Source organism: Paroedura picta, chromosome 6, assembly GCF_049243985.1.
Source record: "Paroedura picta isolate Pp20150507F chromosome 6, Ppicta_v3.0, whole genome shotgun sequence".
In the NCBI taxonomy this organism is placed as follows: Eukaryota; Metazoa; Chordata; class Lepidosauria; order Squamata; family Gekkonidae; genus Paroedura; species Paroedura picta.
In genome coordinates, this window is record NC_135374.1 from 33,402,555 (window position 1) to 33,419,103 (window position 16,549).

The window sequence follows — 16,549 nt, forward strand, 5'->3', positions numbered from 1 at the left end:
ATTCTGATCCAAATCCTTTCCTGTCCCATGGGCTCTTGAGTTACAGTGTTTAGCAAAGGAGCGGGTATCGTAAGATGGTTTCATTGACTCTCGTCTTTTTGTGTGTGTTCAGGTTGCTATGGGACATTGGGAATGGAGTCTGGAGTAATTGCTGATTCACAGATTAATGCATCATCATTTCTTGAATGGCCTGAGCAGACGGGTCAGCCAAGCACATGGAGACCAGAAAGAGCCAGGCTGAAAAGGCCTGGACATTCTTGGGCAGCTCTTACCAATGATGAATACCAGTGGTTGCAAATAGACCTAAACAAAGAGCAGAGAATAACAGGTAAGCAAAACTGATCTTGTACATAAGAGTAAAAATTCTGTGTAAGTATGTACTGAAATCTTAGCTTCAGCAGAACGGTGAGAAGCTTGCTGACTTCAGTGACGTATTTACCAACTGGGTTGGCTCCTGGGAGAACGCATATCACCAAGTGAGCTGAGACAGCAAACCTTATATTATCCTAGGGACTTTTCTGGATGGGAGACCAACAACAGTTTAATGAGAACAGAAAACAAATCCAAATGGATTTCAACCATAATAGATGGATGGTATGAAAGTAGATTGTACATTTTGAACAGTGTTTTTGTGCAACTCCATGTATAAATTATGTAATCTGCTTTTCAAATGTCTCTTATTACTTGGGAGGCATCATGTCTGAGGAGGGTTGTGTACTGTGTTTTCTTGTCACCATTAGCCAGCATGGTGAAGAATTGTTGTTTGTGGTAGATACACTGGACACAGGGCTGTCTCTCTGAGTACATCCGTTGACGAGCATTACACTTGGCCAGTGGCAACAGGCTGGTGGTCCCTGGCCCCAAAGAGGTGCACCTGACCTTGACCAGGGCCATGCCTTTTCAGCCCAGACCCCGGCTTGGTGAAATCCCAGGTCTCCCAGGTGAGATCAGGCCAAGATACAAATTAAATAATAAATATTTTTTTGTGATGACAGCTGGGCTGAGGTGCAACTAATTCACCACAGGATATATAAGGCAGCCATCCCAGCTCTTTTTCCTTCCCTGGAACGCCAAACCTTCCCAATGCAGCACTGCATAATCACCACTCTTTGCCTAGGACCAGAGCAACTGTTCTGAGCAGCTGCCAGGAGCAATGTCAAAGAGGGGAAGGCATTGTTTTGTGGCAGTGGTAGCAGATCGTTGCTTGATCCCATCCTGCATGGCTACTGTGTGCTTACACCAACAGTAGGACTGGGCCCAAATCTGGAGGTCTGAACAGCCACAAATATTCCCATAATATTTATCCAAAGCTGACCCTTTGGAATGTGTACCTGTATCATATGCCGTTTCATTTCTGCTTTGTTTTGTTCATATTTCAGAATTTTAAGTGTACATATAAAGCATAGCACCTGAGCACACACAGAAAACTGAATAGACCCTTCAGGAAAATATTGTTAGTCTCTAATGTGCAACTGGACTCAAAGCTCACTGTTCTTCTGCAGACCAATGAAGGAAAAAGAGAGCACTAAATGTATCCTCACTCTCATTTCTAGCAAAGCAAACCCACATTTGAACACAGGAACTGAAAGAGCGGAAGAGCAAAGACAAATTAGAAGAGTTCCCATTGATGGTAGAGACCCCCTGCCATTACAGAAATATTGCTGGGCTGCCCCCACCCTTGAGAGCCCAAACTTTCAGGACCTTGTCTGTATGTGTATACAGCCTTCATATTTCCAGAGAAATAGCAAGGCCTTGCTCAAGTCCTCAGTTGGTTGAGGCTTGGGTAGTGTGGATGCTTTCTGGGGACTAACTTCCCCTCAGCTAAGGCCTAAGAGCATGAGAGGGAATTCATGTGGAATTACATGTCATTTTGAAAGAGTTTGCCATGGGCTAATGAAAGGGAGGGGAAAAAAGAATCTTAACTTTGTCTCCAGTAAAGAATATCCATGCTTTTTCCTTCAGTGTTCTGTTTATATCCCATCTTTCTTTTTCAAAAGCAAAATTCGGAGTCCCTTGTTTTTGTCCAAAGGAACTCTATCCAGATGATTTGCACTTAAAGCACTGATGAACTTTAAAAAAAACAACGTTGTTCTTGCCACGTTTTGTAAATGGGAACCTTCTTATTCACAGGTATCATTACTACTGGCTCCACCTTAGCAGAGTACTATTATTATGTCTCTGCCTACAGGATTCTGTACAGCAGCGATGCACAGAAGTGGACAGGGTACCGAGAACCTGGTATTGAGCGGGATAAGGTAATATTGCTCTGCGTTTTCTTGGCTAATTGAAGTTGAAGTTTCAAAACTGATGAGGAAACTGTTGCATCTTAATGTTATGTTCCCAGGGTTGAATTCTTAGATTTTTGGGGACAGCACAGGAACAACTATAAAGTATACATTATAATGCATGCATAGCTAGATGTGTACTTGAGCCTCACAGCTTGGTGTAGTGCTTAAGAGTGACAGCCTCCATTCTGGAGAACCAGGTTTGATTTCCCATCTTCCCACAGGAAGCTTGCTGGGTGACCTTGAGCCAGTTGCAGTCAAAGAGGGCTTGCACACTTAGTATCAGTAAATAACTCATATCAGACACACCGCACAAAAGGTTGCCGGAATTCATTAAAATCCATGAAAGCTGCTGCAGCCCCTTTGCCCTGGTGGTAAACTGTGAGAAGCAAGACGGTGTTTATCCTGGCAAAAAAGTTAGTGAAGCCTCATCATTTAGCAGCTGAACAATTCTTCCAACAACCTTCTGCAACACTGTTTTCTCCAGATATATTATCAATAGTACTTGTTTTGGCTTCTGTCTTTGAGCAGTGACAGAAAGACTCAGATTTTCCCAGTATCTGAATTCTTCTGTTGAGCTCAGATTTACAGAGGTGAAAAAAGATGCCCTCGTTTTGAGCCAGAGTCATGGCACAAGCCTGTCTGATGATCATCAGTCATTACCAGCCAGTCATTTATGTCTGGAACTTTGCAAAAGAGCACACTCAGTGGATTGGTGTTGCCTATTTGGAGCTACATGGATACATATCAAGCTGGCATGGTTAAACTAGCAAAGGAAAAATTATCCAACAGGGACTTTAATTCTAGCTTTTGACTGCCCTCTTCTGTCCTTTCAAGGTAAAAATACCTGCTTGGTAGAATAAATCTTTATGGGTATTTTAGAGCAGGGGTAGTCAACCTGTGGTCCTCCAGATGTTCATGGACTACAATTCCCATGAGACCCTGCCAGCATTTGCTGGCAGGGGCTCATGGGAATTGTAGTCCATGAACATCTGGAGGACCACAAGTTGGCTACCTCTGTTTTAGAGTACTGAGCACTAATAGTGTATGTAGAACTCACTGGAATTTTTAAAATGCAGCATTCAACAGATGTTTAGGATTTTTAATGAGACTAGTCTAATGAGGAGTGCTTGAATTAAAATTTTATATATGACATCTGGGCATTAATCTCATCTATTGCATAGATTAATGTGTAAAAGAGGATTAAAATATCTATAATTATTTGGTTCCCTTGTTGCATGTATATACTTTTGTAATGGAGAACTGGCACTATGTATAATTAATTACATTATCTATTTAATTTGTAGATATTTCAAGGCAACACTGGATATTATCAAGAAGTTCGCAATAATTTCATTCCACCCATTATTGCTCGTTTTGTTAGGATAAACCCTTTGAAATGGCACCAAAAAATTGCAATGAAAGTGGAACTGTTAGGATGTCAGTTTAGCATTGGTAAGTGAAAGGACTGTATTCACTCTTTTTATTAGACAAGCTTGCATAGGAAAACTATCTGAGTTCTTTGTACCTTTGTTGTTGTTAGATGCGAAGTCGTGTCCAACCCATCGCGACCCATGAGCAATGATCCTCCAGGCCTTCCTGTCCTCTACCATTCCCCAGAGTCCATTTAATTTTGCACCTACTGCTTCAGTGACTCCATCCAGCCACCTCATTCTCTGTCGTCCCCTTCTTCTTTTGCCCTCAATCGCTTCCAGCATTAGGCTCTTCTCCAGGGAGTCCTTCCTTCTCATGAGGTGGCCAAAGTATTTGAGTTTCATCTTCAGGATCTGGCCTTCTAAGGAGCAGTCAGGGCTGATCTCCTCTAGGACTGACCAGTTTGTTCGCCTTGCATTCCAAGGGACTCATAGGAGTCTTCTCCAGCACCAGAGTTCAAAAGCCTCAATTCTTTGACGCTCGGCCTTCCTTATGGTCCAACTTTCGCAGCCATACATTGCAACCTTATAAAATGTACCTTATAAAATGCCAAAGTCTTCTGCTCCATGGATAAAATACCCCCCAATGAGCATTTCACTCCACCAATTCCAACAGGCTAGTGATCCCTGGCCTTAGAGGGGTATATTTGGTCTCAACCAGGGCCAGGACCTTTTCTGTCCTGACTTCTACCTGGTGGAATGAGCTCCCAGAAGAGCTGAGGGCCCTGACGGAACTTGTTCAGTCCTGGGGGACCTGCAAGATGGAGCTCTTCCACTAGGTGTTTGGTTGGGGCCAATAAGGACATAACATCTAGCGGACCCCCACATAGGTACAATCCCTGAATGCAAGAAGCATTTAGCAGGCAGGACGCCAGAAGCTTTAACATATACGAGTTGATTTGACTGTTCTATAATTTTATACTGAATTTTATTGTTTTATTATATTATGGACAATGCAAATTTTCTCTGGTTTAAAATGCTGTAAACCGCCATGAGCTACTATACTAGGAGGGGCGTTTATAGAAATCAAATAATAACTAAATAATTAATTATTTTGATTTTATTTAAAGTCCGGGCTCCAATGCACCCACCGCCTAGGAGCAACAATGACCTCCCCTTGCAGACTGATAAACCAACATTCACACCTGAGATCAAGAACACACGAGTAACTCAAAGTGAAATGGAAGGTACTGAGATCTAAGGAACAGTATTGCAGCAGTACTGTTTATTTAATTGGTTGGCACTCCTGTCTACTACATTTATATCAAGAGTTGATTTCAGCATCACAAATCATGTTCCTGCTGTGCAAATGTTAATAGAGCACCTGACATTTAGAGTTGTCAGCTCCAGGTTGGGAAATTCCTAGAGTTTTGGTGGTGGAGTCGGAGGGGAGAGGAGGGACCTCTGGGGGATATAACCAAGTTAACAAAGATAGCCATTTTTTCCAGGGAACTTATTTTTGTACTCTGGGGATGAGTTATAATTCCAGGAGATGTCTAGTTCCTACCTGGAGACTGGCAGCCCTAGATTGTTTTGAGGAAAGTGGGGTGTGTACATTAGTTCTACTAGTTTATTTGCTGGCACTTCAGTTTTAGTAATAGTTTTTGTGCTAGAATAGAGTTAATATAAAGGCTCTGATGAATTGGGTGTGTTATACTGTTGAGCAAATAATATAAATATGTAACCTCTAGATTTTGGTTTTATTTAAAGTTTGGGGTCCAAGACTGAGAATACCCCTACCACCCAGAAGCAGAAATGACTTGCCTTTGCAGATTGACAAAACAACCTTCACACCAGAGATCAAGAACACAACAGTAACTCCAAGTGTAACCAAAGGTACTGATATTTAATAAATAGTAATACACCAGCATTATGCTTTTAGTTAAATCTTAAATTTGTCTTGATTTCATTACCTTGTATGTGGAAGGGGGACTGTATCAGAGAATTCATCTTTTTATGAACATTCTTCATTTATACAATATGGGTGGATAATGTGTATGTACAATTGTATTATTTAGTAACCCAGGTGTTAGGTAAGACATGTCAAGTGTTCTGTATACTGAAAAGTGCCACAGGAATGACAATAATTCATGACTAGTTAGTGAACAATTTAAGAGCTCCCAGCTGCAGGTCCATTGTCTGTATTGGCCTTTGAACGGGGTAGCTCCACTTAGGATGGCCCTGTAAGAAGGAATTAAATGGCTGCTTAAACAAGTTGCCTTGAAGATTTATATAATTTAAAGTTGGGGATCTTACCAAAGAAGCTTTAAAGGAGCCTACCAACTCTCCTTTATTTAATGAGTTTCAGATGTGGCCTTGGTTGCTGTTCTGGTGCCTGTTTTGGTCATGGTCATTACCACCCTCATCTTGATCTTAGTTTGTGCCTGGCATTGGAGAAACAGGTAAATGAACTTTACACCCTATCCTGGGATAAAATATGGCATGTGCATATAAAGGGGGCAAAATTCCAAAGTAATTTATTCAAAATCAGTGTCAGCACTGGGATAAGATTGTTGTTATACTTGAACAGTATGAGTATGTTGAAAAGTAGGTTTGTTTTTGGTAGTGTAGTGTTTACTGGGCCACCTCAAGGAAGAACAGGTGCTAGAAAAGTTCTGTAGACATTATTTGATGCTTAGTGAAGATTGGTGTATGAAACTGTCAGAACAATTACTTTACAATAAAAGATTTTGGGGGGTTATAAAAGTTGAAAGTTTTGTAACAAAAGCCTTTCTTGAGAGCCAGCATGGTGTAGTGGTTAAAGAACAGCAGACTCTAATCTAGAGGACCTGGGTTGATTCCCCACTCCTCCACATGCAGCCAACTAGATGACTTTGGGCTAGTTATAGTACTCTTAGAGCTGTTCTCACAGCAGTTCTCTTAGAGTTCTTTCAGCCCCACCTACCTCACAGGCTGTCTGCTGTGCGGAGACTAAGGAAAGGTTTTGTAAGCCGCTTTGGGGCTCCTTCGGGTACTTCCTGTGTTTAAAAACTTCTACTGGCATACATTTCCCCCTCAAATAACTTGTGCCATGTTTTTATCAATCATGAATGTCTCCTGCATATTGATGATACGAATGAATTTTCATCCATTTCAGAAAGAAAAAAGCAGAAGGAACTTACAATATACCCTACTGGGACCGTGCAGGTAACATAATAACAACCATCATAGAATGTGTAGCTGTCACATTTAAGCACTGAGATTAGCAGATATTCGTGCATCTTATTCCTGTTAGCAATAAAAGGGTGATTATTATGTCCCAAACATAATGCAGCAGTGGCTGATTTGAGCTGGGATGAAGCAGGCACTTTCTGACACACTGAATAATGGTGCTTTCAATCAGCTTTCAGTCCACTTTGCAACTGGATTTTACTGTGTGAAACAGCAAATGCACTTGCAGATGATCACTAAAGCACACTGAAAGTGGATTGACGGTGAATTACCCAGCTTGTGTGAAAGCACTTGGTCCACTTTCTAAGATACAGGTCTCTTCCATCACTTGCCAAGAGCCTGTTATTCTCCAAAAGAGCAATTGTAATTAGCCATTGCTTCAGAATGAAGAATACAGCTCACTTAAAGCTAAAGTATAGCCTCAACTATTTAACCAGGGTTTCAGGAAACCCTGGGGATCCTTGATGGTCCTGGAAAGGTTTCCCAAATGGGAGAGAGTTAATGAATTTTTAATTTATTTTTTAAAAAATGTTAAACATTTATTGGGTGATATGACCATATATGGTCACGTTGACCTGTTTCCCCCCCCCCCCTCCAAAATAGCCAACAATGGGCCTGGAGGGAAGGGGAGGGGCTCAGGTTGGTGTGTACACACCTATGTTTCCCAACCATATTCTACATGATTTCACCACTTCTGAGGTTTCTTGAAGCCTGAAGAATATTTCAGCCATTTCTCCATGGTAAAAAAAGTTGAGAAAGGCTGATCTAAACAATAGCATGGATAATAATAAAGTAATTGGGAATTGCCACATATCCCATAATTTTCAGTACCAGTTACAGGCTGCAAGTAGTCAGCTTTACCTCTAAACTTTCTGGCTTTCCAGATGATCCTGCATTGTCCTAATGCACACACATTCTTACTTTGTTTATCCCCATCTTCTTTCCCTACCCGACCATTTCCACACTGGAAACTTCGCAGCCCCGGCTCTTGTACGGGAGCACAAATCTGGGGCAGCTGAGGTGTACTGGGTCAAATGCTTCCCCATGCAGGAGCAGAAAAAGGCAGGGCTCAAACTCCAGCCTTTAGCTCAGGACGAAGCCTCCGGTGCAGAAATGGTCTCTATGTCACATTCTTTTAAACGGGGTTCTCTCTATATGAACAGTTTTTGTTAAGTGATTTCAGCAGTAATGTGCTGGAAATTTGATATCAGTGAGCTATAATGTGCACGTGTGCAAAGTGCTGTCAAACTTACAGTGACCCTGAAGGGTTTTCAAGGTAAAAGATGAACAAATGTGGCTTGCCAGAGCCTTCCTGTGCTTAGCAACCTGGGATTTCCTTGTTGGTCTCCCATCTAAGCACTAATAAGGGTCAACCCTGTTTAGCTTCTGATGAGATCAGGCTAGCCTGGTCTAGCCAGCTATGTGACCCAATATAAAGAGCATGAAACACTGTCCTGGAAAGCCTCTCACACTTGGTGTTCAGTAGCTGCCAGCAACAAATTTTGTTTTGTAGATCATTCTGTAGAATAGTACGGAATAGTGACCTATCTTGTCCAGTTGTGGTGACAAGACATCCTTAAATGTTTTATGGAAAATAGTAGAGGAGAACCCCCTGAGGGAGTTGGAGAGAGAAAAATCCTGTTTTCCTTCCTGCTGCATTTAGACTTCTCTCATCTCCAGTTCTGGCTTGCTCCCCCCACTCTGGCTTGCCTCTGCCCACCTGCTTAGATTTCCCTACTTGTTAGCTTGCCTCTTTCCCCCTCTCCCTCACATAGTGAAATGGGAGAAGGGAACAAGAAAGGTAAGTTGGAGTCAGCTCCAGCTGATTTCCCTTTTCTGTTCTTATGTCCACCTTTGCATTTTTGCACTCCCAATGTTGTCCTGGCCATTGTGGAAAAAATGCCATCCAAACTCTGAGTTGTTTTGCAGTGTCAGCCGATGTGCAGACATTGCTATTAACATGTGAGGGGGTTGTGCTCCACAATTAGTTACATAAAACATATTTTTGTAAACCTGGGGTTCCCTAGGCTTGCAGAACTCTGTATCACAACTCTTTGTATGGATTTGCCCATCAACACAGAGGCCAGCCTATGGCCGATGGTATTTCAGCTGGTAACCTGTGAGATGTTAACAAATTTTTCTTCATTAGAATACATCTTGAGAAAGAGAAACAGGAATTAGTGTGTAAATTTTTAAATATGTAAATAGTTCCCTCCTAATGATCCTTCCATGTATTGTTTAAATTATTCACTACTTGCCACTTGTCTGCACAAAGCACCCTTCAACATAAAATCAGAAATTTGTTTAAATTTCTAATTTATTTAGAACATTTTTATTCCACCTTTCTAGGAACCTGCCTGAGATGGAGTACAAAATAAAAATAATAAAAACAAAACATTGGAAAATATTATAACTCCAAAATTCAAACCTTAGACTAGAATAAAAGTGTAGACCGCAATAACAGACCACTGACATCTTAAAGTGATAAGTTTCCAAGTTAAAATAGTTTCATAGTGAAGCCTATTCAGCATGTAGACTAAGCCTCATGGTATCCTCAGTTTGACCTTGAATTCAGAAAACATGGATGCGTTATGAACGGAGTCCTCTGTTGTCTTGACATAAAACAATAAGAAATATTTTTGTAAGAGAGTTACAAAAATAGCTAATGAAATGCATATGATGCAGTTCAAACTAACTTTCCTTATGTCACTTGTAACTGAGGCATGAGAATTTCTCCCTTCCTTGTATCTTGATTTAGGCTGGTGGAAAGGAATGAAGCAGTTTCTTCCTGCCAAGTCGTCAGAGCACGAGGAAATGCCTGTTCGTTACAGCAGCAGCGAAGTGAATTGCCTTAGATCAAGAGAAGTAACGTCCATGTTACAAACACAGTCTGCAGGTATCTGGGCTTCCCAAATTGATTTTGAGTTATATAAATATTTAAACCAAAATACTTAAGGTATCTTCATCTCTGAAAAAGAAACCTAGGTAGTTTTACTTTACAATTTTCCCTCATATCCTTCCTCTCATCCTTATCCATGGTTCCTCTATATATTTTTGAAACATCCTGGGGGGTGGAATGTGCCTGGCTGGCCAAGTTGGAATAGGGCCAATCAGGGTGCAGCCAGTACCACAGATCATGTCACAGTTCATCACCTACGCACATACCATATGATACACTCAAGGGGATGCCAGGACTTAATCCCTCAGATTAATTGTTATACCAAGTACCATAGATCATGCAACGCTGGCTGCACCCTAATTGGTCCTGCTTCTGCAACTCCTGCCCTCTGTCCCTGGACTCTAGCTTCTTTGCTCTAAGATGCGCCTCAGTGCCTGGAGCCCGCAGCAGGTAAGGGGAGAGGGCCCTGGGCAAAGAGTCATGATGGAGGGCCTGCTAATGAGGCCCTCTTGGCCTGCTAAGCAGGGCCTGCTGACTGCCTGCTAAGGAGCTCTGTTCTGGCCCTGATAACGAGCTGTCCAGCCCCCGCCCACCCCACTTGATCCGGTTGCGAGCTGCAGTCTAAATCGTACGCTGCCTGGCCGGGGTCTAGAGGGGGGGACCCATTCAAGGCCCGTTCTTAGGAACGGGCTTTGAAGCTAGTTTAAAATAAAATTCTGTGCTGAAGATAAAAGGGTACTGGTTCACACATATGTTGGGATTATTATTTTATTTATTTATAATATTTATTTATCATACGGCATGTGTGTAATGTAGCCCAGAGATCCTAAGATGATCTGGCTTGGTGAGCAAGAGGTCATTTGCATTGCCTGCCCCTGTGTTACAGCCCTGGTATTCCTTGGAGGTCTCCCTTCGCTAGCCAGGGCTGACCCCGCTTAGCTTCCTAGATCTGATGGGATCAGACTTTCCTGGCCTGGCCAGGCCTGGACATGTACTGGGAATTGCTGACTCACACAGACGGTCCCATGTGCTTGTGTCTTATAAGGAACAGGCTCTTTTAAGTTTTTTTAAAATTTATTTATCACTACGAAATGTTACATTGGAGATGAAAAAAAAAATCTTCCTGTTGTTGAACTTGTTCTCTGCCTAGAGTATGCACAACCATTGGTGGGAGGAATTGTTGGCACACTCCATCAGAGGTCTACTTTTAAGCCAGAAGATGGGAAGGAAACAAGCTATGCTGATATGGATCCTTACAACTCACCCGAGCAAGAGATTTATCATGCGTATGCTGAACCACTACCAATATCTGGACCAGAATATGCAACACCAATAGTAATGGATATGTCAGGTCATCCTGCAGCCCCTTCTGGCATTACTTCTGTGTCTACTTTCAAGACTTCAGGGAATCCAGCCCCTCCTCTAGTGGGAGCTTACAATAAACTTGTTTCTAGGGCAGACAGTTCATCACCTACGCACGTACTGTATGATACACCCAAGGGGATGCCAGGACTTAATCCCTCAGATAAATTGTTATACCAAGTACCACAAATCATGCCACATTCCACAGGAAGTAAAGAAGACATTAGTTAAACATTAAATCCTTTGAAGATGACTTTTTAAAAAAGATTATTTGGACTTTTTCAAGCAAAATATGAGAACTGAGGCCAAAAAAAGAGAGTAAATTACCCTTTTGTGGGGTCTGTACACAACTACTGCCTTGCTTTTCATAAAACAATGGGCTTTCTATTCACTACTGATAGGTACTGCATTCTTTGCTAAACCAGTACAAGAACCTTGCAAAGATGATTATTGACTGAGTGTAAATAACTATTTCACCGCAGACACATAAATAGTTCTAGGTCAGTGATGTGTGGTGGAAGTGCCAGGCAAAAAGCAAGGTACTCTTCTGGACATGGACAATCACTAAAGCCTACTGGTTTAAGTTAACTAGCATCTAACACATACCTTTCAATAAATGCATAATACTATTGTAAATGTTAATTAATTATTGCACTTCTGGTAACATGGATGAATGGAAACTGTTTTACTAAGTTTTGATAGGTGAAGTTGATTCCTAAAATTATTTTCTTTAGTAAAATCAATGGGTAGCCTAGACCAGTGATCCCAGACTTTGGTGCCGTTCTGCTCACCATCGGTGGGTTTGCCAGCACCTATTTTCTACGTTGACAAAGCTTGTCTTCCCCAAAGCAAAAGAGCCAATCTCGTAGCAGGAGGAGCTTTAGAAGAATCCAGGAGGCATCACTTTTTGTCTGGAAGAAAGACCTATTGAGAAAGAACTGGCTCCCCTCATAGGAAGAGGCTTGGCTCCCAACATTTAGGGACAGTTGTCATGTGGTGGTGTCCTCTGACTGCTCTCAAAATTTCAGGAGCGTCCATAAGCCCAACAAGATTAGGGATTCCAGACTAAAGTGATCAGACATCTCTAGAAAGTCTAAATGTCATAAGAGTCAGAATTCACTCTGCACTGATCATCTCAGCAGACATGAGTGAGTACTAATTCATTGTCTTTACTTCAGTCATGGTTCGAAATATTTTAAGTAGTATTTTTCTTACCTCCACTAGACTACATAATGAACCCAGTAAAATTGAAATTGCCTCCCTTTATATGTGGGAGTGTGTTTCAGGAAGTGCAAAGCTAGAAGAAGAGTTGGTTTGTATACCCCCCCCCCTTTTCACTATCTGAATGAGTCTCAAGACAGCTTACAATTGCCTTCCTTTCCTCTTCCCATAACAGACAGAAAAGTAGGTGGGTTTGAGAGAGTTCTGACAGAACAGCTCTAACAGGATTGTAACTAGCCCAAGGTCACCCAGCTGGAGGAGTGGAGAATCAAACCTGGCTCTCCAGATTACAGGACATGGTTCTTAACTACTACACCAAGCTGGCTCATGTAACTGGGGGGGGGGGGGGGGGGACTCCTTATGGCTCCTTGGAGACTATAAAAATGTATTCTATTTTAAATGAATAAATACATTTTTAAGGAGATAGAAAGATGTTCAGCTCTGCAAAGTCTAAGCACATGGATACAGTTGTGTATGCGTTATTATTATGAGGTATAAAATCCATTGTTATACCATTTGCTTTCCTGGCATATTTTTGGATATTGATATGCCTTAAGGAGAACATGCATACATTTGAATAACCTAGAGCCTTTAATGTGAAGCTTGTTGGCCACTGGAGTAAAACACAGTATCACCTTTAATTGTTTTGCATTTGATATATTATCAAGATGCACCCATACTAGTTTTTCAGCTCACTAAATTCTACAGGTTTGTAATAGTCAGTGGTTCTTTTTGGAGTTTGAAAGAGAATTCTTTCCTTACAACTCCCAGTGACATTATTTTTTCCCAAAGATTTATATACTTGAACTAGTTAGTAACTTTACACATGATGAAAGTTAAAATAGCTATATATAACATTACATGTCAAATCCCCCTTTGTCATGTTTAAACGTGTCAAGAGAAAAGCACAGCCTCATCTTAAGGGAACGTAAAAAGAATTCTTTGTTTTTATGGTAGTGTAGTGGCATTGTATGTAGTGAGGATGTCAAATAGATAACTGTGATATTTCTCTATAAGCAATAGCCCAGTTTTATGGACTTCACATCTTGTATGAACGTATAAATTCCAAGGAGCATTGTGTGTTTTTCTTGTGGTCTGTATTGTCAATTGCACAATATATTTCATTGCAGCTGGCTGGTTAGGTTACTCATGACAATCACAGCTGTTAAAAAGCATCAGTACTCCTTAGCCTGATTTTAGTGGCCTAGGTTTGCTCTTGTGCCTTCTTCCACTTAATTTTTTTTTAATTTATAAAAACGATACATAACTTATTTTTATCCTGTAACTGCGGTACACCAGAGTTAAATAGCTGACCTAAGAAAACATTCAGAATATGTGTCTGTATCTGCCTGATAGTTCTTGTGAGGTTCTTGGGTATATTTTAAGCCCAGAACTGGCCAGATCTGCCGTGTTGCTACAATCTTAATCTTAAAATTTGCCCCTTTGATGGTATGTAGGAGTAGCATATGCTTATATAGTCTCTAGGGATCACAAAGGCATATACATTTGGTAAAGTGGTGGTGTTTCTGTGGATGAATTATTAATTTTAGAAAGAAAAAGAGGGCAACTCTTGCGGCCAAATACACGTACAAATCCTGTTTCTCTGTTCTTTCTGCTTCCTTGAAAACTAATTTCTTCAGAAAATCTAAATCATACATTTGGACAAAATGGGGTGGACCCAATTAGTTGAATACCTATGTCATTCGGATCACAAGAGCTGATATTCCTTAACAGCAAATGTTCTTGCCCATACGCCCATACATCTTAATTCTATTGGTTGGGTTATGAGCAAAGTTTAAACAAGAGTAAATTGAATTGCCAGATGAAATGACTGTTTCATTACAGTACGTTTGATAGTTTCTTGCAGTCCTCTTTAAATGTGCATTTCCTGTCAGATTCAAGGCATGAAAAACCAAAGGTTCACTTGACCATTTCACAAGCTAGGGCAACCTTGTGCTTGGTTGGAATTAATGTACATATCAAGGCCCATAGATTTTTGGCGTGCTGGGTGCACAAGAAAACTTACCTTCAATGGTATGTTGCAGTAAGAGCCTGTCAGCACGTTACTGTATGGGAAACTGAATGTATCTAAAGTGTCAACAAGATGAAAACTGAGCATTCTTGATTTGCTGCCCGGTATTTTAGGCACTAACTTATTGATTCCTGAATGTAAGATACACAGCACAGACAACTGTCACAGTAAGTGCTTGGTTGTTTCTTTTAGGCCCAGCGTTGATATTGTGTCTAGTATGTTGTCTCAAGGGTACGCAGACGGGTCTGTGTTTTAGCACAGAGTGATGGGTGCAAATAATGTTGAGTGGTTATTTTCCTAGAATGTACTTTCTTACCTCAGCATGTTATGTAGTCACTCTGTGTTTGTATATGTTGCTAGAATTTAGACTATATGAATAGTGATTTTTTTAATGTATGTAAAAAAAACTTTTAAATAAAATGCACAATGTGGAAATCGTGGTTATTCTGTACCAACATTGTCCTTGTAAATCAGAAAAAGAATCTGATTCTGGTTTTGATAGTATTGGATATACCAGCCAATGGGCAGTAAATTACATCAACCTTTTGAAGAATACCTCCTTTTCAGCAATACACATTTTTTATTCGGTGTCAGGGACCTCAGTGGAAATTGAGGTTGTAGTTCTGATCTGAAGAACCTAAATCTGTCCTTGTTTGTGGTATGTAAGCTCATGTGGCTTTCTGCCAAAGCTCCTCTCCAGCCATCCTTGCGATACCATTTTGTCAGTGCACAGGTATGTTGCAGCTGTTATGAGGATAGACTTTATGATATATACTGCTTCATCTGTTTTGAATAGAAAATGTACATCTTTTTTATTGTTTCAGTAGAACATTTTAAAAGTAACTACATGGGGCTTTCAGGTAGATTGTTAGGTAAGAGGCATGGCTAGATTAATCATAAGAACGTAAGAACCAGTGGTCCATCTAGTCCAACATCCTGTCTCACACAGTGACCAGGGAATTCCTCTGGGGGGACAACCTCCAAGCCTCCCCTTGATGTAGCCTCCTAGCCTTGCTATTTAGAGGTTTACTGCCACTGAGTGTAGATGTTTTCTTTAGTCATCAGGGCTAGTAGATATTGATAGGCCCGTGTTTTGGGTATCTGTTAAAGCCATCTGTGCCTGTGGTCATTGCTACAATCTGTTGACGGTGAATCCCACATATTAGTCACTTGTTCAGTATTTCCTTTTGTCTGCCCTCATTCTGCTGCCCCTTAACTTCATTGGATGCCTTTCAGTTCTAGCATTTTGAGAGAGTGAGGAAAATGTTCTCTTTGCCCACTTTCTTTACAAATAATTTTATGAACTTCTGTCATGTTTGCCATTAGGTATCTCTCTCTAAGATGAAAAGTCCCAGACACTTCAGGGTTTCCTCATGGGAAAAGTGCTTCAACTCCTTAATCATTTCGGTTCATTTCTCCTGTTTAATTCCAGCTCTTCAATGTCCTTTTTGAGATACGGTGACCAAAGCTGCACATTGTATTCCATGTGGGATCACACCAAAGATCCATATGGTGGCATTATAATAGTGGTTGTTTTATTTTCAGTCGCTTGCCTATTAATCCCCAGCATGGAGTTCCCCCTTTCTACTGCTGCAGCACAGTAGGCTGAAACTATCGGTGAGCTATCCATCACAACCCAAGGTCTCTTTCCCTTCTCGGTCCAGTAAGTTCAAACCCCATTAGCATATACCTGAAGTTGGGATTTTTTTTTTTTTTTTTTGCATCAATTTGTACTGAACTTCACTGGCCACACTGTAGTGCACTCACCCAATTTACGGAGTTCCTTCTGGAGATTTGCACGTCAGCCTTTTACCAGTCATTACATATTAGCTATTATGGTAAGAATTGAATGGAGTACTGTCATGTGTACACTGCGATAAAGTCACCTGCACTATGACATCCTAAATGACACCCCCCCCCCCAAACCATAACTGGGGTGTATGTACCTGTATCAATTTATTTGCATTTAATCATGGATAAGGCACTGAAGCCCTCTTCCAGAATTGCTGTAAATTTATATTGTATGTTGCTTGCCTTTGTCCCTGATTGGTGTGGAATATGCACAAGCATTCCAAATGCTCAGGGAACAAAGGCTGATGTGCACAGGCTACCAGACTGTTCATAATTCAGCATCTAAGAAGGTAGT

General features: G+C 41.0%; 1 protein-coding gene across 5 annotated transcripts in view; it reads left to right on the forward strand.

Moving 5' to 3' along the window:
- Positions 1 to 14,838, forward strand: part of DCBLD2 (discoidin, CUB and LCCL domain containing 2) — a 34,808-nt gene extending 19,970 nt beyond the window's left edge. For 4 of the 5 annotated variants that reach the window (XM_077342047.1, XM_077342049.1, XM_077342052.1 and 1 more), the window contains 9 exons: positions 113 to 328; positions 2,131 to 2,255; positions 3,593 to 3,740; positions 4,789 to 4,905; positions 5,429 to 5,554; positions 6,021 to 6,120; positions 6,816 to 6,865; positions 9,648 to 9,785; positions 10,939 to 14,838. In XM_077342047.1, coding sequence (XP_077198162.1) covers positions 113 to 328; positions 2,131 to 2,255; positions 3,593 to 3,740; positions 4,789 to 4,905; positions 5,429 to 5,554; positions 6,021 to 6,120; positions 6,816 to 6,865; positions 9,648 to 9,785; positions 10,939 to 11,381 — 1,463 coding nt within the window. In that variant the 3' untranslated portion in view covers positions 11,382 to 14,838. The remainder of the gene's footprint in view (positions 1 to 112; positions 329 to 2,130; positions 2,256 to 3,592; positions 3,741 to 4,788; positions 4,906 to 5,428; positions 5,555 to 6,020; positions 6,121 to 6,815; positions 6,866 to 9,647; positions 9,786 to 10,938) is intronic. The other variant, XM_077342048.1, reaches the window with a different exon arrangement.
- Positions 14,839 to 16,549: the final 1,711 nt, after the last annotated feature.